Source organism: Gymnogyps californianus, chromosome 22, assembly GCF_018139145.2.
Source record: "Gymnogyps californianus isolate 813 chromosome 22, ASM1813914v2, whole genome shotgun sequence".
Lineage (NCBI taxonomy): Eukaryota > Metazoa > Chordata > Aves > Accipitriformes > Cathartidae > Gymnogyps > Gymnogyps californianus.
The window spans coordinates 2,316,867-2,339,186 of record NC_059492.1 but is presented as its reverse complement, the minus strand read 5'-3'; the positions used below and the strand labels follow the sequence as shown (position 1 = coordinate 2,339,186).

Below are 22,320 nucleotides of genomic sequence, written 5' to 3'. Positions count from 1 at the left end.
AAGTACTTATTAACACTTATATATTAAGCTTTAAATCAAAACCAAATCTTTCCATTTTTTTTTTTAATATATGCACTCTATACGATGCAACAAACATTAGCATGGTCTAGCTCTCAGTCATACACAGTGCTCTGCCTGTTATACAATGTCTGCTCTACGGTTATACTTCTTCCCTTTTAAACAAATGCAGGTAGACTAGACTCTTCAAAAAATACAAGCTGGCCATAGCACTGTGGCTGAGCTGCCCCCCGTTACAAGTGAAGGAGTTCTAGTTTTGTTACATTAGGAAGGAGGGAAATAATATTGTTTTGGGATCTTAGATGATCTTGTTCTCCAGGGCTTCAATCCTTTTTGCCACAGCTTCCAGTGAGCAAGAGTTAAGGGGAAAAAATGACAGTGCACATCATTAGTGATTCATTGCTCAAGTCCTCCTCTGGCTTGCAGAACAGATAATGAATGGAGCTACCTTGCTGGGAGCAGGTAGCAGAGGAATGCTGTCATCATCTACGCTGGCATTCCCAGAACTGTTCAGGTTGATGAACTTTTATTGAAGGTAGAAAATGTTCATGCATGCACACAAACTCACATGCACCTATACATTTACTATGAAAGGAAGGGTAAAAAATGTGAGAATGATTAGAGTGTGTTTTGAGTGGTTGACAGAGAATTCCTGACCTTGAGCTGTATGGGTTGCATGAAGAGTAGAGCAGAGTGCTTTTCTTAGAGTTATACGCGTGTCGCAATTTTCTACTCTTTTCACTAATTGCTTTTCATGATGTGCCTGGCAGCGGCAACCCACTGGGTGAGAATTACTGATTTACTCTGTCCTTTGGCATAACACAAGTCGTGGATTTCACTCAATTTGAGTTAAAGAGTAGAAAATATACTGTGCAACTGACATAGCAAAGCACAGAAATGTGTGAATAAATTAGAACATTGCTTTTAAAATTATATTCTCTCCTTATTCTCAGTAATGAAAGATCTCCCTAGCCTTGTGTGAGCCACCCCAAGATTTCACTAATTCCTCTCGCCCTGAGAAGTTTGAATCTTATTCACAACCTTTTTCTTGTTTCTCTTTCAACCACTTATTCGTGGTCTTTGTGCAATATGACAGGACCCAGCATGGCAGAATGCAGTCCCACAAACTCAGTTCAGATGGGATCCAACTTACCTCACTGGAGATGTTTGCAGTGAGTAGTTACATGAGAGTTAGTCTCGCAGAACTGAGTTTTAGCCAGCTGGGAGAATTTGGACCTACCCATCTGACTATTGGACATATCCATCTGAGTTTGTCCAGACCACCAGCTATACAGTCAGAGGTGGTTTGCTGTAAAAGACCCTCTTTCCCTCCAGTGCTGTGGAGGAATTTAGGCAGCCAGCTCGGATGTTTGCATTGTAGACATTTACCATCACAAAAAGAATCCCATCCATGGTGCATTAATGACTGAGTGAATCAGCTGCATGTGTGCACCAGTGGTTTTGTCTGCTCACAGTCCAGTGTTAGCCACTGCTGCTCTCAGCCCTCACATTCCGGCCTGCTTCACAGGACCTGCAGCTTGCAGAGGTAGCAGCATCATCCCATGCATGACCCATGCTTCCACACATGTCACACTGGCATCATTTAAGCATCATTCTAAAAACTGACCTAGGTCTTGGTGCCTACAGCTCATTGCTGTCTTGCAATGGTTTTGCAAATATTCTACTTTAGCTCTATTGGTTTTGGTCTACTTATTCTGTGTCAGACCAATGGCTATTCACCCTGGTGCAGGGACTCTTCTTGTTATACACATTCATAACCCAAGTGTCTTGTTTCCCAGCTTCCTGAACACCTACCCAACCTCCTTCCCCCACGAGTAGACTTTCCCCACTGGTCCCTCCAGAAAGCACAACCCAACCCACTGAGTTCTGAACAAAGAGAGCTTCCGAAGGATATATTTCCGCTGCAATGAATTTATGAGGTCTTCTACTTTTGTCTGGAACTTCACAATAGATTTACATTCACATGGATCTTCCTCTGTGGATCAGAATATCAAGAAGATGAGTTAAGTGGCATGAAAAAAGGATTAAATGAAAATCACTGAGACAAGTGAAATAAAGCAATTCTTATTTTCTTTATCGGAAACAGGAAAGAAATCAAAATATCATTCCTTCTAATTATCTGACTGATCATTTCTGGCTTTAACCTCAGATGACTAAAGAATCTCACTTTTTCTTGTGATGTAGGCCAGGCTCTGTGCAGAAAAAGTCTTTCCTGGATTTCCGGTTTCCTGAAAACCCACTGAGCTCTACTACTGATGCTTAAAGTTTGCCCCCAAAATTTGAATCTGACCAAATACAGTGCTCAAAACAACCTCTGTCTTCCCAATAACATCACCATGGTGGGCCATGCTCTTATTTTGTGAAATAAAAATTGGAGGCACTGTTTACCATCTGAGAGTCAAGACTTGTTTGAGCTTTGCTTCAGTACTCCATTTCTTGAGCAGGCAGAGCAATGTGCATTAATCAGTTTGTTAATCTGTGTCAATAATTTACATATGTTCTTCAAGAAAAATTAACTTAAACTGGAACAGGAGCAAAAAAGGGTACTGAGATGACTGCGAAAAGAAATGAGATGTTTACAAGACGCCACTGAGTCAGCTCAGCTGCCTAGCAAATGGAAGGAGTAAATAGGAGAAGGACTTTGTAAGGGAAAGGATATCACTTGCACAAAACCACAACAGGATTAAACCAGTCATGAGTAAACTAAAGCTGGATATTAAGAGAAGTTTTCTAGTCATCTGTTGATAAATACAGGTGGGCACTGGAAATCAAACAAATACAAATATTTCCTTTCCTTTCCTTTTTTTAAACTCAAATGTCAAGATATTTACCTAAATTGATTTTTTTGCAAACAAATACTTTTTCTGAAATCTATTTTTACTTTTTTTGAATGCTGAAGCCTAAATGTATTTGCTTTCTCAAAAGATATTTAAATACAGTATGTTGGGGGTTTTCATATAGCTCCCATCATCTTGTTCTTGGATTGACTCCTAGTTTTTAAAGTAGCCATGGCAAAGAGAGTCTCTATCTTGCAAGCCTGGCTACCAGGCTCTGCAGACACAGGACCCTGGAGGGTGTTGTCCCTCTGAGACTTCCCCAGGAGGAAAAGAAGGTCCTATCTTTAGGAACCTGGAGAACAGGGCACTTGCCCAGCATGACCCAGGACATCTGTAAGGATGCAAGGAACCAAATCTGGTTTTCTGAGGCAAGGCCCCTCACTTCCCGAGTACTTTTTCGCTCTAATATACACTCGGGGAAAAACAGAGGAGTTACCTACTGCTAACACACTAATATTTACACAGATATGTCTTGATTTTGGCACAAATAACAATATTAGAAATTGCAAAGAAAGGAAAAAAGGAGATTAACATTTGGCAATGTGTATTATTTCATCCAGTTGATGCTGTAGAGCGTCTCCGCATGCCATGAGAGCAGTGGAGATCTCTGCATCGTGTGGGGCCATGGGGCACTCAAGAGCAGGTCTACACGCTCATGGGAAGTAGAGCTGAGCTTGGCAGAGCTCTCTTGGGAACTAAATGAGCCCCGTGAGAGCTGTGTGCAATGTATCTTGCTGGGAACTGGAAGGAAACATTTGCCTAGCAGGATAAAGGGGCCTGAGCACCTGGACTTGACAAGAGAGTGCCAGGTTCCTGATGATCCTGGTAGTGTAGCTCTCAGAAGCGCTGCAATGTATTCAATGTCTTAAATGAAGCTTGAGTCTTTGGGATTCACTATGATCTGCCTGATCAAGCAGATGCATTGCAAAGGGCCAGTATTTCATAGGAGGCATATGATTCCTTCAAAACAAAAATCTAAAATAACTGTGGTAGTTCTTTTTTTAATCATTTTTAGACTCGGGTTATTTACAGGTCAACATTCTTTAAGTTTTATGTTACTCTTTAGGTCCTCTTGTCATGCCTGTCTCCCACTCAGTCCTCTCTCAGCCTTTGCTTCACTAGGCTATCCAAACTTCAGCAACTTAGCATTCATGTTGCCCAAATTTGGACACCTACAAGTCATGCAGAAGATAGTAGATGAATATTTCAACTTGAAATGTGTCACCCCTGTGGTGCCTGTTTGACTGCAGAAGCAGCCAGTGGTTAGCGAGCTTCAACTCAGATGTCCAGTTGTGTGATGATCTTCAAATTAAGCCAAATAAATCAACCCTTAGCTTCTCTTTCAAGAGCATCTGTTCTTTCCTTTTGGCTATTCTCAGGACCTGGTACAGCCTGAATTCATAATTTCTGAAGAGGAAGGTAGAGAAGGGGAGAAAGGTGGAGAAAAAGGGAAGGAGAAGGCAGTTTGTGAGAGGGGGAGATGGCTGAGGTGTAGGGGTGGCTGCAGTTCAGGTAACCACCAAAAATGTTGATGTCTTATCATCCTTCTATGTACTCTGCCAACTCAATACACTGAGAACAGAGAGCTTTTTGTTACATCCATCTGAAGGGGCATTTTTGTCCTTCTGCTTCCGGCCTTCAAATGCTGTGACTAAATCCCCCCTCTCCCCAGTCCCCGACTCTTACCAATGCAGATTTTCATTTGTAGCTTCTTCCCGATCTTGCTGATGGTTCTGAAGTCAGCCGTGTAGAAGTAGTGCTCAGCTACTGGTTCTGAAGCAATTTCCCTCAGCTCATCCTCAACTGCATTGCCAACTCCCACAGCAAACATCCTAAAGCCTGCAAGCAATGGGAGCCTGTCAGTCGGACAGCCACGGAGCATCTTGCTGCTATGGTACCAAACCCCTGTCAGTTTGTACATCCTTGCTCACCTTTTGGACCACCAGTCTCCACACAGCTCTGCAGATGTTAACTGGGAAATTAACCCCCTTACCCTCTACTATTATAGAGTTCTTTCAGCCAGGTCAACCAGGGTTCTAAAATATTTTTGCAGGCAAAGTTGTACTAGAATTACCCAGACAATGACCACTATCACCACAAGAACAATGTTTTGGAGATACAAGAAAGGACAGATGATTATAACACCCTGACAGGATCATGCATCCAACTAATAGGGAAGTGATAATACAGCAAAAGGAAACAGTGAGAGTTTTCAAAATAGCCTGCAGCCACGATTAATCAGCCTATGTAGTGGAAAGTCTCCTGCGCAATGGAGACCTGTGGTTCGGCAAAATTGTAGCCGAATCTCTTTCTAAAATTGCAACTCATATAGTTTGTCAAGAGCAACCCATACTGTGAGCTAAGAACATGTCCAGGTACTATGCTTCACTGCCAAGAGATTGATTGGCCACCTCTGGCTTAAACCTGTTTCTATTGAACTGAACTGCAGTTTTCCCATTGACTTGAATGGTGATACTAGTTAACCCCTGTTTCGAAATATTTGTCTCTACTTGTCCATGTCTAGACACCGGTAATGCTTTCCCCTCCTCCCCTTTTTGCCTTGTCTTTCTACCTCTGGGTGTATCCAATATTTGGTTTTTTTCAAAGTTCAAATCAAGGAACATGTTTGGAGTGTAGTTATAAGCATCTTGTTATTTATCCCACTGAAATAACTTCTGAACAGATGTTGGAGATTTCTGTGTAGGGACAAGAGAGGAGGAAGAAACAAGGCATAAAGTTTTATCATCACAGAGGAATAAATTCTGTAGATACAGTTTATAAGGACCTTTTGTTTTGTAAGAGCTGGACATCCACATAACATGTCAACTTGCTTTGTAAACATCAGCTTTTCATGAGCTCGTACCTGACCTTTATTATTATGTGCCATCCCTTAGTCCCATCTAGTGGTCGAGACCAAAGTTAAAAGGAAAGTAAAGGATTTAGCAATTCATGAGCGTATTCACATGGGTTGCATTCATTTGACAGAGAGATGTCAGGAGACTGGGAACTCGTTCAGCAGGTCAACAAAGGGGCAGATCTCCAGATATTTATACTTCACCATGTTTAGACATATAAATGTATCAATATGTTGCCACAGTGCATTTTTAATACTTCAGTAGAAGCTGAGGAAAGTTTCTTATTAGTGTGTCTGGGTGTGTCTGGGATTTGGACAGGGAGTCCATGGTTACTCCCTTAATCTGTGTTTCTGCTTTGTTTATTGTTTCATTTCTTCTTTTTCCTTTCCCGGCCTTAAGGCTGATCCAGACAAGCCACACTTGGCCCTACAACTCCCGTTATTCTCCAAGGGGCTCTCTGACGGTCGTCTTTGCTTCACCATGAGTGCCACTGATGCTGACCTGACTTTCATTACCAACATCAGACAAATCCTCAGCTTCTCCCTGTGGTTTCCTTCACATTTGCGTGAAGCATGCTAGACCAGTGTGAATCCCATACCAAATGTGTGAAACTCCATCCTGCCCAGAAGAGAGACCTCCAGCAGACTTAGATCAAAGACACAGAGGGGCTGTGGGAACAAAACCCAGCTGCTGGCAAACCAAGATTCGTCTGAACCCCAGCCAGAGCTGCTCCAAGTTCTTTATGAGCATGCAGGGATAGTCAGGCAACCTCTCGACAAAGTCACTCTATAGTAACCTGTTTCTATCCTCAGTAAGAGACATCTCCAGGGAGAGTCATACCTAGGTTGATACTAGGTGCAGTACCTGGTCCAAGGGAGAAACAAGCCACTGAGAATTCAGGAGACCTACCTAAGTCTTTGGCTTTCTTAGCAGCATCAGTGATGTAATCTTGTGACCGTCCATCAGTGAAGACTATGCCCACCTTGGGGACCCCAGGCCTAGCTCCATTGATGATGGAAAAGGAACTGTCAATGAGGTACTTCAGAGCCTGGCCTGTCATCGTTCCTTTCTCCATGTAGGCCATTTTCTTGACTGCTGCTTTGATGTCCTTCTTGTTCTTGAACTGCCCCAGTGGAAACTCCTGTCTGACAGAACTGGAGTACTGAACCAGCCCGACTTGGGCCTGTTTGTCTGACACCTCCAGTGAGTCCACAATCTGGTTGATGAATTTCTTCACCAGCTCAAAGTTCTCAGGCCGCACACTCTTGGAGCCATCGATCAGGAAAACAAGATCCAGAGCAGATCCTGACCCACCACTGCAAGCTGAAGCAAAATATGAGAAGAGGGCAAAAGAAGACAGCAACTAAGACCCCAATTAATTATGTAGGAAAATATAATCCTAGTGTCATTTTATCACTAATGAAATAGGTTTAATCAATCAAAACTCAATGACAGTTCACACTAATGTTTTCAAAATAATTCTTGGTTATAAGAATGGTTTCCTTTTCTGCCTTTTCTGAACATAACACATCTACCCTGTCTCAATCCTATCCCCACCATACCACTGCAGCTCACAGCTTGGCTCAGTGCAAATGAAAATCATTACTTACCGCTGCAGGTCTTCCCATCGCTGTTCAGCGTGAAACCCTCTTTACAAGCACACTTGTACGCTCCTGGGGTGCTGATACAGATCTGCTCACAGTCATGGTCTCCAGTGGCACACAGGTCTGACACCACTGTAAGTAAAGGTGCAGATTAAAATCAGAGACCGTGCCAAGGCTTCTCAACCCAGACCCTACTCAGCCCGTGCACAAAGCATGATATTTGTCCCATACACTCAGTGGTAACTAAATCCGCTCTGCAGCAAGACAAAGCAGCAGAGGTCATTCATTACTCTTGGATAGCCACTGAGATACAAGAGGCAAGGAGAAATTTTCACAAGTCTCCTGATTCAAAGGCACAGCCAGGACTAGAAATAGTCTCCATACTGAGGGCAAAAACCATCTGTCTGTTGAGCATATCACAATATACTTCACTCTCCAAAGCTACTGGATGATATTTGGTTTCCAACCTACCATCTGGGCTGGCCAATACCCATTTTTTCCAGCTATGTAGTACAATTATGATTAGTGAGTTCAGCCCCATGTGCAGTTGTCTTTCCTGGATGGGATTCATGTGCAAACATACTCGGAATTCACTTCAGAGCTACCCTCGTATGTGCAGCTTTCAGATTCGCTCTCTACAAACATTTCTGCCTGCTGATCTTAACCTGGATCTGACTCCTGAGATGCTGAGCAAACAGAAGCTGAATTGCAGCAGTCTGAGCCAGCAGCGTTCAGTGACTGACAACACTGTCACAGCTACAGCAATGATGATGGAAAACAAACTGGGAAGTAAACAGATCTGGTTGAAGCAAATTCGTTTACAAATACCAGGGAAATCTGTGCAGAAAACTGAGCATTGAGTTCTACCAAAATGATAGGAGGTGGCACAAAGTCCTTCAAAGTTAAGGGGCTTCTATTAATTATTTCAAGTCGTTTGTGTTCTGCTCTGCATGCATTTTATACTTCTTCTGGCCTTCCCAATTCACACGTCTGCATATTGTGCCAGCACTGGTAGATCTTTCCAGCATGTATGTAGCTCATATCATTAGGAATATTACTAACCATGCAGATGGCTGTAACATTGGGCTCTCAGGTTGAGTTCTCTGAAGCCTACAGAGATCTTATTAGTCTAACTAGTGGCCGGATCGCCAAGAGTCTCCCTTTTTCCCACGTGTTTGTTGAGCATTATGGGAAACGGCTTGGACAGTGCTGCACAGCTCTTCCTGCTGTCGGTACCCACAAACCGTGCTTCGCAACAGCAGGTGGTGTTTGGGTACATCTCCAAGGACGGTTTTGTGCAGCTGCTTGCATAGCACGATAACAGCCCGCTTGGCAGTTAATATGGTGCTATTCTCTGTTAGCTATAATAATCCTTAGTACAGCGCTTCCCTTGGATGCCTCTCTGAGGGTGTTTACCATGGGGAGAACTTTGTCATCTGCGTGTTACGAATTTGAAAAGCAAGGCACAGAAAGGATTTTTTTCTCTTTATCTTTTTGAATGACACCAATGCCAGAACTTCAAAACACATTGTCAGGCCTCTCCATCTCTGGCTGACTCCTTATTCCAGGGCAGCCAACACAAGCTCCCACAAATATTCATGGCCTGGATTCCACCTTCTCAAATTTTGTCTCTATTCCACCTTCAGTATGAAGTATTTGTTCCCCTCTTTCATGAGCTTCTGGTGCAGTGACACCTGATTATAATACATGACTCACTTTATATTCAAAATTTTCCTCCTTCCTACAGAGGAGGAAATTTTCCTTGACAAAAAGCTGCTCGCCCCCATCATTTTCAGCCTGAAAGTTGAATCATGAAATTTTACACCTCTTGAAGAAATTGGTCTCGGAGAGTTTTACAGGTCCATCTGTGTGTATGTGTTTGCAATGCCTTGCCATAGGCACCGTGGTGTATCGCACCTTTTAAAAAGTGTTGCCACATGTCTGTGCTTCGACAGGATGGGCGTGCGAAACCCCCAGGCCTCTCTTGCTGACACATAAAATGGATATTTATAGACCACCTCCTACAGTCTTGTGGGTACGTTTGAAAGTAATAAAGCTTTCTCACTCCATTCACCAGTTTATGTAGGAGTGAATATGTGTTTGTAGGATGGTCAGGCTCTTTTTATATGCTGTGCAGAAAGGCATTAGATACTGCACCAGCCAGGAGAGTTTCCTGCCTTGCAAGGCTTGCAAAACCAACAGCATAGTCTGGCAAAAAGGCAGTTCAGCCTCTAGCAGGGAAGTGAAAACATCCCTTGCTTAACTGGGAATTCAGAAGACAATACTGATGGGGGAAATTACAAGCCAGATTCTCAGAACTGCCCAGATAGGCTTAAACATAAGGGAAATTATTTTAACTATATAAAGATCATGTTTTCCAGGTTCTTTTTCAATGCCTCAAGGAGTACGTGGGTCATGTTTACAAACTCTTCTGTGCCAATGAGGTCTGGAGACTTCTTTAACTAAAACCTGAAATTCCCTAAACAAAACCTGAAATTCTTGAAAGGCAACTTCAAACAGCATCTGTCTTCCATACTGCTTCATGCTCCTGCAGACCCAAGTTCTTGGAACAAGGAAGCAGATGGATGAAGGATGATCAACTTCCATGTGAAAAGCTTGCTGGCAGCCACTTGCAGCTCCTGGCTAGGAACCCAGGGGTTGTGGCAAGGACTTACCACAGAAGGCTTCTTGAAACTTGTGGGTCAGCTTCTCTATAACACTGTAGCTCTCCACGTAGTCCACGTGATCATCCAGGGGCTCGCTAGCAATTTGCCGCAGTGTGTGCATGTCCACCCGGCCAACCCCAATGGCGAAGATCTCAATGCCAGCTGCTCTGGCCCTTGCTGACACATCCTGCACTCCATCCTGGGGACGTCCGTCAGTCACAACGATCGCCACCTACGCAGAGGAGGGCAGAGGCAAGGGGTATGCTTGAATGGGCGTTAATATCACTGTTGCTTGTGGAACAGGCTGGGTTAGTAAAGATGGTTTCATGTTTCTAAAATTAAAGAAAAAGGAAATGTCACCCCCTCCTCCCCCTCTTCCCGTTCTTTCTGAGATCACACAAGCTGTTCTTTTATGTGGGGTTTGTTTCTTTCTGAGCTGGAAAGGTTAAACTGCCAGGGACCTGACTGATTTAATTAAGGGACAACTGGTGCATCTCGCCCCTAAGGAAACCAAAGTAAAGGTTACGTTCTTCATACGCAAACTAATGCTCAAGCCAAACTCTAACTATCTTCATGAACCCCCAGCTGACACTAAGGACAACTCTAACTCAGTATGGGACTTTAAAGAATCTCAGGAAATGTCATGGAAACATCATGAGATGAAGACTTTTCCCCATTTTATAGGTGGAGAAGCTGAAGCAGAGAGGGGAAGAGATCTGCCTAAGGTCACAGTGTGTGTCAGCGCCTGCCATGATTTCTGATTCACTGTTCCACAATAAATAGCAGAGATGAAATCCTACCCCTACTAACATGAGCATTAAAATGACAGCTGGTTTCAGTGGGAACTGGATTTCACCCTGGATTAGATGGAGCCCTGAACCAGTGGAAAGCCTTCAAGGGTCCTGCTCCTGTTACTAGGTTGTCCATTTTCCTCTTTATTTTTCTTCTGATAAGTGACATTGTCACAAAAGCTTAATTCTTGTTCTTTGCCAATTCATCTGCTCCTGCCACTTTTCCTTACAACTGTTTTATTGTGACACCACTGTCAGCTCCAAAGCAACTGATTGGGATGTAATGCAGTATGGAGAAATATAATCAGCAGGAGCAGGTGAGCTCCTAAGCAGAAAAAAACTCCACATCACAGGCAAATATCCTCAGTAATATAGAAAGTAAAGAAACATCAAACGAAAAAGGCAGGAAAAAATCTATCTGGCAGGAACAGTGAGTTTGAATGAGCTATCATCTGGTCATTAAGGCAGTATTTGCTATTCTCCTCTATGCTGTATATGATTTCCATCTTTCTGAAGATAAAATCAGACCCACCAGCTGCTCAGTTAGGACAGTGTGATGGCTGTTTTACATCCTCAGGTGGAAAAAAGTCATCTCGGGTAAGGTCAGGAGTGGGGTTCCCTGCCCCGTGCATGCAAGGTGTGCTGGCCATGCAGATGAAGTGGCTCCTTCTCCCTTTGCCCACCCTTCAGCTGAGGGATGAGTGAATGCTGCAGTCATCTGCCCCAGAGTAACACTGCAAGGCTAAAGTAATCTGCTGCCCCGTTCAGAGCTTTCCTGCTATGCAAAATATGGATGAACCAGGAAAAATGTAGAGCTTTTCAATCTGATGCAGGTCTGTAAGTTTAGGTGTTTATCTGCACTTCCTAAGGGCTACAAAATTAAAAATTCCTAGGAGCATCACAATTCTGTAACTGGCTGCTTCCAAGGGAAGAAAAAAAAAAAATTCAAGTATTTCTCTTCTGCTTACGGCCAAAATAAGGAAAAGTGTCACTTGTGGCAGATGTCAGTGTGTGTTGTAAAGGGGAATGAACATGACAATCAAAGCTCAACCAAAAGGAGCACTCGGGTTGTTTCTGGACCAGCAGCCAAGCCAAGGAGCAGAGCCAGCCATGCAATTGTGCTTTCTGCCAGGAGAGAGAGCCCTCGGCTCAGCCGCTCAGCAGCCGGCTAAGCAGCTCTGCTTTCTGCATACAGCCAGCAGCTCTGAGATGGGGGCTGCCAATTAGAGCTTATCAAAAGCCAACCTGTCAGGAAACAAGATGTATTATCAAGTAGCTTCTGCGAGCAACACCACCCTGTGAACAGGTTTCTGTCAGTAGCAGCGTATCTTTCTTGCAGTGTTTGTCACGGGATGGAGGTGTTGCATGTCCTCCTGGCATTTCTCTCTCTAAATAAAGTGATTCTCCAAGTTTCATCAGTTCCTTTCGTTCTTCGCGTCAAGGTGGCATCTTCACATAGGCCTGAGCCCCAGATGCAACCCAGGAGGTGTCTGGTAGCAGCATCCACATCTGGATCTGATGGGAAAGATCTTCATAATGGATCTGTGTGAAAATCTACTATAGAGCACACAAAATTCATGTTGCTTCTGACCTGCTGTTGGAGAGAACAAAACTTGGAGGTGCAAAGGGTCCGGATTAGGCATCTGGAATTAATCAGTGAACCCATGGCTAAAATGAATGTAACAGTGAGTCAGACCAAGCACCAACCAGCCAGGGAGCCGTCTGTGACCGTAATCAGGACCAGGTGCTTACAGAAAGGGTGTAAGAAAAAGAACAAGTATAAAGTGATCTTGTTATCATATGTAGTTATCTTGATAATCAGGAAATTCTCATTTTTTTCCTAGGATTCCCCCTCTAGACATTCGCCCTCCCTGCCAGCCTGAGGCAGTGAGTTCCAGCGTGAAAAAAATCAACGTACATTTTTTTTAATCCTACCTCCAAATTATTTGCAGTCACAGGATCTCTGTAATTCTCTGTGTTATGACCTTGTCTTATTTAAAAAGCTGAGAGTCCTGGGATGTGCCCTGTTTGGTAAAGAGCAAGAGACAGGTTGGAAGAAAGGAGCAACTGCTACAGCCTGGAGAGGCTGACACTGCTCTGCAGCGGAGGGCTTGAGGTGGACTCAGCAGGTAGCCATGTGAGAAGAATTAAGAAAGGGTGAATGCTTTTGCTGTCTCGAATAGCTGAACAGGATCTCCAGTTTTGCCCTAAGGAAACTCAGAAACTTTTGCTTTTCAAGGTCAAAACTTTTACTCATTTTGACCACTACCTTTGGTTTTCCTGTGAATTCCTAACTTTCTGGATCCTTCTCGTGTTACTTCTGTCATATAGAAATCCCCCGTGTTCTCATGACACAATTTATTCTTGGTTAACTAAGACACCAGAGTATTCACGGGCATCCCTAGGTATTCATATTTCAGGGTTGCCATGCGTAGGCAATCCAGCAGCTAATGAGGTAGCTATGTCTCATTATGCAGTGTATAACATGAATGTTGTAACAGCACGGAAAGGGGAATTGGGCAGAAAGTTGAATAAGCCCTTGATTTTCTCAGCAACTTGACAATCTATTTGTTGTTCCTCCTAAAGAAAGATAAAAGTAATTGGGAACCCCTGTAGTTTTTGATAAAGGTATAAACAGATTTTACTCTGAGCTCCTACAGCAAGAAATAGTGCTTTTCCCTGCCCTGGGGTGAAGTTTGCCATACAGAGCACAGCAAGACCAAATGATCTTGTGATGCGTTGACCAGTGTCCCACATGGTTGACAATCATAGCACAGATTTTCACAAGGTCTTGCTGGACTTCTCTTGAGTGAAGGAGCGAGGACCATGTCCAATGTTTCTGGAAGCTTCATCTCCCTAAATTACTGCATGACCTATTCATCCTCCCAGACAGATGATGGGGCCACCCTGAGCAGTAAGAAGGTCACAGAAGGGAAAAGTTTGCTGGACTTCAAGGCATCATGGAAAAAAGCAAAAAATAACCAGGGAACCAAATACAAATGGTTTTAGAGTCTCCCACCTTGGAGGTATTCAAAAGCCATCTGGACATGGTCCTGGGCAATCAGCTCTAGGTGGCCTTGCTTGAGCAGAGAGTGCTGGTCAATATGACCTCAAGAGGTCCCTTCCAACCTCAGCCTTTCTGTGATTCTGTCTCTTTGACCAGATCCAAAGTGGAAGGAAAGAGGGAAAAGCCTGTAGTGATTTTGTTTTCTTCTTTTTTAATGCCTAAGTTAAATCATGAAAAAGACCATTAATATTCTTCCACTTTTTTAGATGTCCAGGAAACAAGGTTTCAGGGAGACAAAGCAGCTTTAGAGTTCTTTGTACCACTGTCCACAGAAACAATGATGCTTTAGCCATGCTACTGCAGTAAGCCACTAAATAAATTTCGTTGGTTTTTTTTCAAGTGTTCAGATACTTAAACTAAAGGCTTATTTGGTGTATTAGCAGGTCATAGCAGCTCTTATGTGTATTGAGATGGTAGGAAACCACAAGGATTGCAAGAGCATGTTGAGTGAGTTGTCTGGCAGCCCAGCTGCAGAGTAGACAAGAGCAGGAAAACAGTGCACGAGCAAACGGGTTACTTAAATGATGTGGAAGAGATTAGTTAGATAAAGGTCCAGGCATTTTCATAGACAGCTCAGTGAAAATGTCTCTTCAATCTACAGTAATGGTCAATGCTGCGTGTAAGGTGTCAGGCTGTATTAAGGAAAAAAATAGAGACTAATACTGAAAATATTAGTATAGTATTGTAGAAATCAGGACTGTGTCCCAGTCTTGACCTAAACATGGTCACCTTATCTTAAAATAGACATTGAAGAATTAGATAGAGACAGGAGAAAATAAAGAAATATAGTGAGATGTCTGAGGGTCATGAATGGATTGGGTAGTGGTCCTAGAGGAAAGCGGATCTAAAAAGATCCCATTATTTGTTCCATTTGAAAGGCAAATAATAAGAAAACCAGTGAAATCAATGGGAGCTGCCTTCACACAACAGGAGTGGAAATCAGAGCCCTCCTTTAGGATCCTTCATTCATAACCCAGGTACCATTCTAGGTGCAATGACTGGCCATAGGTTTCCTGTTTCTTGATTTCCCCCATCTATTGGGTGAAGATGTTTGCCCAGCTCAGAGATCTGAGGACTCTGTGGGTGTTGCTGGAGCTGTGTCAGGGTTGTGCTCAGTGTGGGATCATGGAGGGCACTGGAATTACTCTTCCAGCAATGAGCTCCTCATGTGGAAGATGGCAGATACATGGACATGGAACAGTCTTAACGCCCTTTGCTGTTCCTCTGCCACCTTCCTTTGCTCACAGGACAAGTGTTGAAAAGAGGAGAACGGCTTCAGCCACCTTGGTGCCCCTGACTGGTTTTGCCTACAAGTAAATCTTCTGGACTGACAAGGCTAGAAGGGATGGAGCCTGGGGAAGAGCTCCACTTCAGTGACAGCCTTGAGTTGTCAGGTCCCAAAGGCCACTTAATGGCAAATTAGCTACTGCCTGCAATTTCTGCTACTGTGCAGCCATGCAACAACTCCCAGCTTTTGGAAAGAAACCTTTGTGCACTGACTGGCACCCTTCAAGCACCCTTATCCATCTATAAAGGTGCTCAACAGCTTTGAATGGAAGTCTGATGGCATAAGACATGGAAATGAATGCTCTAATCACTCCCCTAGTGAGAGCTGACCATCTCCAAGGAAAGGAGCAGCATCCACCCCCTTCTTGATTGCTACTACATTTACTGTTACATAGTGGGCAGCTACTGCTGACACTGTAGGAGACAGGACAAGCACATCTGAACCTCTCTCCTGCTTGGAGCTTCTGGCACTTCTGGACATTGGAACAGCAATTAGTGGAGTGAGATGAGAAATAAGCTTTTTTGCAAGGGCGTATTGGAAGTAGTGAGAAGTAAATGTCTTTTTTGCCTATCTGTGCTCAAGAACTGAAAAGTTTCTGTGGTCTGGCATTCAAACTGTTGGGATTTTTTTGTGTTTTCTTTCTTATTAAACAATTTTTGCACTTCAATCAGAGTAAAAATTTCTGAAAAGCAGAAATAGATATTATCATCCAGATAATTTTTTTTTTTTTTTGGTTTCAGTTCAGCTGTCTGGCTTCGTGCTAAACAATACTCAACAAAAACAAACATTTCCCATTACTTTTTTTTCTTCTGCACAGAAATGCACTGTTTGTGTGTGGCTATGGATGATCCTGCTTAGAGGAGACCTGCAGCTCCCACTCTGCTCACGTTTTTCCACCATAGGGTGCTCTGGCCAGGCTGAGATGGCAGGAGGGCTCTGCAGGAGACCTGTCACCTTCCCACCAACTCCCCTGGAGCGGTTTCAGTGGAGGAAACTTCTCTTTCCCATGCAGTATCTGAAGCAGCTCTTCAGTGAAGTCATCCGTGGAGAAACTGGGCAGCCCTGACCTCTCTGAGAAATGAGTCTTTTCCAAAGCCTTTTGAGAGCGGTGGGAGCGGGCAGCATGGATCGCTGCTGCCTCTCCGGCGACCCTGCAGCAGACTTACTGCTGCTGGGAAAGTGAGGAAAAGCAAAACGCACCTTGGCAGCAACAGGCAGTTGCTTGAACCTCTAGAAAATAGCAGATTTGAGCTAAAGGCTGAATCCACACTTAATGTCTTTGAAGTAGTTCAGTCAAATGAATGAGAACAATTAGTCTTGCACCTAAAGGATTTTAAAGCTCTTTACAAAAAAAAAAATTTAAAATAACAATATAATATTAATAATGCCTTGCGATCTTCAGTGAACCTCAAAGAATTTGACAAACAAACCAATGTTACTCCTTTTGAATAAAACCCATTGCAATTAGGTCTTGGAGTTCTCCTGCGAGAGCTGGGCTATTATATTTTGCACCAGGTGACTCGTAAGCTTGAGTAATGATATGATCATGATGGCTCATCAGATGAGCTTCTCTCTCTGGAGCTGACTGCGAATGAAACTTAGTGAAAGTTTCTTGGAGTGTAATTTTTCTCCTGTTATCATTCTTCGTTTTCTTCCTATTGTGTCAAACCAGATTTAGGCTAAGGATACACAGAATTTTCCCTGCTGTGAATCCCACAATAAAAGACCATATGAGCCTGAATTCATTCATATTTGCAAGTTGCTTATAGTTCAGCATGGTGAGGGTGCACACAAGGCATTTAATTAGATCATCCTTGTAGGTGACAGCCACATTTTTAGGGGTATCTTGTGAATTCCAGACCAGCAGAGCCTTCAGGTTGCTGATTTTTGGAGTTGACAGATCTTTACCAGTGCCTATTTTTCACTTCCAAGTATTATTTTTGACTTGCCATCCTTGGGCATCTTTTCCATATTCTGCTCTGCTTTCCCTAGAGCATTACTAGCAGTGAGAGAAATGGAAAGTGACTGATGTTCCAAAAATGTTGTAATCAGGAGAAAAATCCCAGGCTTCCTCACTCCACCAGCTGGGCTTTTGTCCAGCTGGTGGAAAGCTCTAGCTGCTTGCTAATGCCTTTGCTTATTTTTCTGGTCCGGTCTCACAGCAGAGAGCCAATGGAGCTGGCACGGGACAGAAGGGCCTACGGAGTGCGTTCACGATGTTCAGCTAAAGCACGTATTGTCAAGAATATACATTCTCCGCATGCTCAGAAGAGAGTTCTCCTGATGATGGTCACTGGGCTGAGGTTTGGTTACATTCGTGGTCAAATCCAATGGGGTGAATGAGGTATCGGGGGAATAATTTTTTAAAGACTGATCTTCCTGGACAGGGAATATGGGTCAGGAGCAGTGATGGCCATTGCAACCACGTGTAGAATTAAGCTGATCTTGTACCACAGCCTTAAATGCTAAATGGTTAATACAGTCTGTGTACCTGAAGAGAAGACCCAGAATGGAGAACATAGCCATCAGCCAGCCTCTGAAAAACTGGAAGAGCAGTGGAGGACCCTGAAACAGTACTTTGCTTTATATTTGCAACTGAAAGGGGCCGTTTCAAAGGAAACTTTCAGAAGGTTGCCTTGCTTTTTACTATGGTGGATTCTGAAGCATTTTTATTACAATATTTTGGGAAGACGAGCATTGTTCATGCCCAGCAAACCTGGCTGAAATGATCACCTCATGGCGATATGTTGTTGCAGGCACATTGGAAGCAGGGAGCCGTGTCCCAAAGGACAGACACTCCAAACAGAGAGGAGAGTTAGTGAAACTGGATTAAATTTACCCTGACAACTTCTGGCCAGCTCTGCCCAAATGAAAGTCGAGCATTGTTTTCAAAAAGAGTTGGGAGGTTTCCTCCTCCCAAAGGTTTGCCACCTTTGACAATTAACCCCCACTTGTCCCCACACACTCAAAGCACAGAGAAAATCACCTTTCCTCCTTTTCTGATTTTTCCAACCGCTCCATGGTGAGTCACAAGAAAGAAGGAGCATCCAAGAAACAGATAATTTGCTTACCTTATTAAAATTGGGAGACTTCACCCTGGCCCCTTCTGAGTCACTAAAAGCCTGGCTAATGGCAAACTGGATAGCCAGACCAGTCATAGTCCCAGTGGAGAGCGGCTCTATCCTTCGGACCGCTTGCAGGAGCCCGGCTTTGGTTTGGTAGGTCTTGAGGGAGAACTCGTTCTTGACGGCACTGGCATAATTGATGACACCCACCCGGGTGGAGTTGGGGCCCACGTCCAGCCCCTCGATCACCTGGGACATGAAGACTTTGACTTTCTCAAACTCATGTGGGCGCACGCTTCGAGAGCTGTCGATGACGAACACCAAGTCAGTAGGTTTGGTTCTACACAGGGTGCCTGGAAAGGATAAGGAGGGACGAGAAAAATAAAAGAAAAAGAAAAGGAAAGTATCCTAGGAGGGAAAGAATGGTCTTGTTAGAGCAGCAGCTGAGGGTAGAGGACCTGCAAGCTTCAATCCTTTCTCTGCCTGTCTCAGACAGGCCCAGTGAGACCACTTTAACCTAATATTTCTAAATGTTCTTTTTCCTTTCATAGGAAAGCATCTGTAAGAAAAGCACAGTTACCAGTTGACAACATGTACTTCTGAGGGAGCGAGCTGATGAGATACCAGCGCTGCACTTGTGGGAGCAGGTTACCCACTTGTCACCCCAGGCTATTGCTAATGTCTACGTGAAACTTAATTCACTTACGGCAGCACGGAGGGAGGAATAAAGCTGTGAACTGAAGCCTGTGCGTGCACTTCTGCATCAAACAAAGTCTCAGAAGGAGTTATTGCATTTCGGACATGGATAAGCAGTCCACATACATAGATATTAATTAATGAGATTGTATCTTCATCATGCATGACCAGAAGCAGGCATGAAACTCAGCACTTCAGATTCAGTTGTGAATCAAGATACCCAGACTAACTAATCATCATAACATGAACCAGTCTCATGTTTTTCAGCTAGTGGCACTAATAATGAAATACTGTAACACAGCAAAGACCAGTGCTGTTTTATTTCTGTGAGCTGGTGAGGGAGAATTCAATAGAGAGATGTAGAACCATGTAATTGATAGTTAATCTCTACAACCCCATAGTAAGACATGAATATCCACGGTAGAAAGTAAATGGTATAAAAAGGAAACATTAGCGATGCAAAGAGCTGAGTGATTTTTTTTTTTAATTTCTCATTTTCATACTGTTTTCCATCTTAATTTTCAACTATGGCAAAACATAAAAAGGACTGATATTTTTTATGATTTTCTAAATGAATTGTCCCATTTTCCCCACCAGATCTATAGCATTCTGTTCTTTTAATTTTTTTCTATCATTTAGCCTGTCTCTGTAGGGGCATCAAGTGCTCTGTTAATATTTGATTTCCACAGAGAGGGACGATATAGGTTATATCATAAAGGAGATTTCTGTGGACAGATTTTTAAATGTGAGCTTTTGGGCCAACAAATCTGTTCCAAATTATGACATAAATATTATAGCTAGTCCTCAGTGTGAAATCTAATGGAGCTTTCAGTCTTTCAGACAGATGAAAATAAATACCCTGTGATATATCCATGAAGAATATAATCAGGTTAGTTTCCTGAGAGACACTAATGCTGAATCTGCTTTTGGCTCCCAGAAAGGTCTCTCTAAAAGATGCTGTGTGTAGAAGGGAAGCAGGCAGTGGTTACTTTGTCAGATGCTCTAGTTTCCACTAAAATGCAATATAACCTTTTCCCATATGGGTGACTTTCACTTTGCCGCCATAATTCATTGCAGAGGAAGGAAAAACTCAGTTGGCAGTCCATCTACATACTGCAAATCCCTTTACCAGGGGTTGGTTATACCCATTTTACAGGTGAGAAATGAAGGTACAGAGAAAGGCTCAAAGTCTTGCAATCAGTTCCTCCAGAAATAAAGCACAGATTCCCCTTTGCCACTGCAGCTAATGAATCATCTCTGTTTTCAGTGACGAACCAAGGAAGAAAAGTTTTTTTTTTTCCCCTAGGAAAAGTTGGATTCAATAGAAGTTTTGAAGTATTTTTTTTTTTTTTTTTTTTGCATGGAAGCTCTGTGATTTTGCCCTAAATAACATTTTTAACCTCTTTTTATGAGAATGAAGTATATTTCAGGGAAATGAAGAGAAAAGAAGAGATATCAGAAGGGAGCTTTGGGATTTCAGCCTGTCTGGTCATAGCCACTGTGCACACATAAAGGTCGGCAGGACAGGCCTTGGTTATCTCCAGGAGGTGACAGTCAGGCACGCTTGCTCTGATTGACATCTTGACTCAGCATAGTTTATTTTAAAGTTGAATTAAACCATAAATAAAATCCTCCTCTAATTTTAAAAATGTCCACACTTGAAGTTATTCAGGAATAGGTGAACTTCATGCACTGATTTAGCAGAGAATATCTCTTAGGGCATCTTTGACATATTCATTAAAAGAACAGGAAACCTGCTTAGTAACTCAGAATTAAAAGGTGTTTATTTTAGAAATAGTGATTGCTCACAGTAGGCTGAGTTGAATGACTGGTCTGTTTAGTTTCCTGACTTTGGTAGCACTTAGCAGTTCTGCAGCAAAGATAACTCTCCCTTTCCAAATTACTAAGGAGAAACTGGTCAGTATATCAGAAAACTCCCCTTCATAAGCAACAGCTAACACTGCAGCCACTGTCACGCTTATTTTACAATTGTCAGTCTGCCCAGGTATATGCATTACGCATCATCATAAGATCATTCCAACATTTTCAAAACCCAGCAGTAATTTTTGCCTTGGTCACTTCTCCTGCAGTGAGTTCCCCAGGTTGGCTGGAGCCCCCGGAGAGATGCTTCCTTGCTACCAGACCCTTCAGCCCTTTCCTTTGTGTTCGGGACTTGCTGACACTAATTGCAGACTAGGAGTTAGAGACCATGCAACCTAAAGAGCAGGCAGCTCATCTCCCATCTAGCTGCTCTACACCCCACTTGGAAAGACAAACAGAGCAGGATTTTGCTCAAGAGCAGATGAAGTAAAACCTAGGCAAGGCCCATCCTCAGCAACCTGACCCAGACCTTCCTGGTCGGTGAGGTTAACCAGAGCTTGGGGTGTCTGGCCAACTCCTCCTCGAGCTCCCAGCAAAACCAGCCCTCTGCAGAGCTGCAGAGAGGAGAAGCAGTTTTGGAAGGCAGAGGAGAGCCCTTGTCCTGCCTGGGCCTCCTCCAGCCAAAAGCAGCGAGCCCCGAGGCTGCTGCTACGCTGGGGGCTAGGGCTGACCTGATGCCGCCTTTGCTGTGCCTCTGTACAGACCTCCCACTGTTTCTCTAAAGCAACGTAACAGGCAAACACATCTCCAGGTTTTGCTGCCTTGGGAAAATATTTGAGAAAGCTCCTTTGCTTCCCTGACTAATGTTGGGTATTTCTTCTTCCTTCATGTGCTTCCCAGTCCCAAAGCAGGCTAGTGGCAAGGAGGTAGAGGACCGACACCATGCATCTGGCCGCTGAGCTCCCCACTTACCTCTCGGCTGCGGAGGTGCCCCGCAAACTCCATAGCTCTGGAGGAGAAGCAGCAAAGAGAGCAGCAAGGCAGAGACAATCCTGTCCATGGCTGCAGAGGAGCCGGAGGCTGGATGCAGAGTGGCAAGGAAGAGCCTTGGCCCAGAGGTATTAACCTGCCCTTCCTCGGGGAGGCAGGGGGCCAGCCCCTGACACGTGTGAGGTGCCGGGGTGGGGCACTGAGGGGAGAGGGACAAGCAAAAAGGACTAGGAGAAAATATTGCACGAAGGTGGGGAGGGGGAGGATGTCCAGCCCTGCCGGCCCCCATCCCCTCCACAATGGCTGCATTGCTCGGCGAAGGGCATGGGAAGCTATAAAGAGACCCGCAACGGCGTGGTATGTGGGGAATCTGGGACCATAACAGTGGGACCAGTGAAACCAGCCCTGGGGAACTGGGGTTAACCTGTCAATCACCAGCTCCCGTCTGCAAATCCTGGGCTTTGCCACAGTAAGCAAACGGTCTGCGGTGTGTTAGGCTTGTGTCCTTCCTCCGGCAAAGCCCAGGGAGGGGGCGGTGGTGGGGGGGGGGGGACGGGAATAGCGTCACACAAATCATCTCTCAGTCCCGGCGTTTGCCAAG

At 44.0% G+C, this 22,320-nt stretch overlaps 1 protein-coding gene across 1 annotated transcript; it reads right to left on the bottom strand.

The window, feature by feature from the left end:
* Window positions 1–316: 316 nt before the first annotated feature.
* On the bottom strand, window positions 317–21,789 carry MATN1 (matrilin 1). Its single transcript, XM_050909978.1, has 8 exons — window positions 21,702–21,789; window positions 18,219–18,565; window positions 10,011–10,233; window positions 7,342–7,467; window positions 6,641–7,054; window positions 4,563–4,715; window positions 1,934–2,014; window positions 317–366 (listed from the first exon to the last, which is right to left on the bottom strand). The coding sequence occupies exons 1-8, from the start codon at window positions 21,787–21,789 to the stop codon at window positions 317–319; spliced, it is 1,482 nt and encodes a 493-aa protein (XP_050765935.1).
* Between the last annotated feature and the right edge of the window lie 531 nt (window positions 21,790–22,320).

Excerpts from the sequence above, each read along its gene's own strand:
- MATN1 (XM_050909978.1), bottom strand. The coding sequence starts at position 21,789 with ATGGACAGGATTGTCTCTGCCTTGCTGCTCTCTTTGCTGCTTCTCCTC. Across the intron at positions 7,468-10,010 it reads GTTTCAAGAAGCCTTCTGTG|TGGTGTCAGACCTGTGTGCC; the intron begins GTAAGTCCTTGC and ends CTTTACTTACAG. Across the intron at positions 7,055-7,341 it reads CGATGGGAAGACCTGCAGCG|CTTGCAGTGGTGGGTCAGGA; the intron begins GTAAGTAATGAT and ends ATTTTGCTTCAG.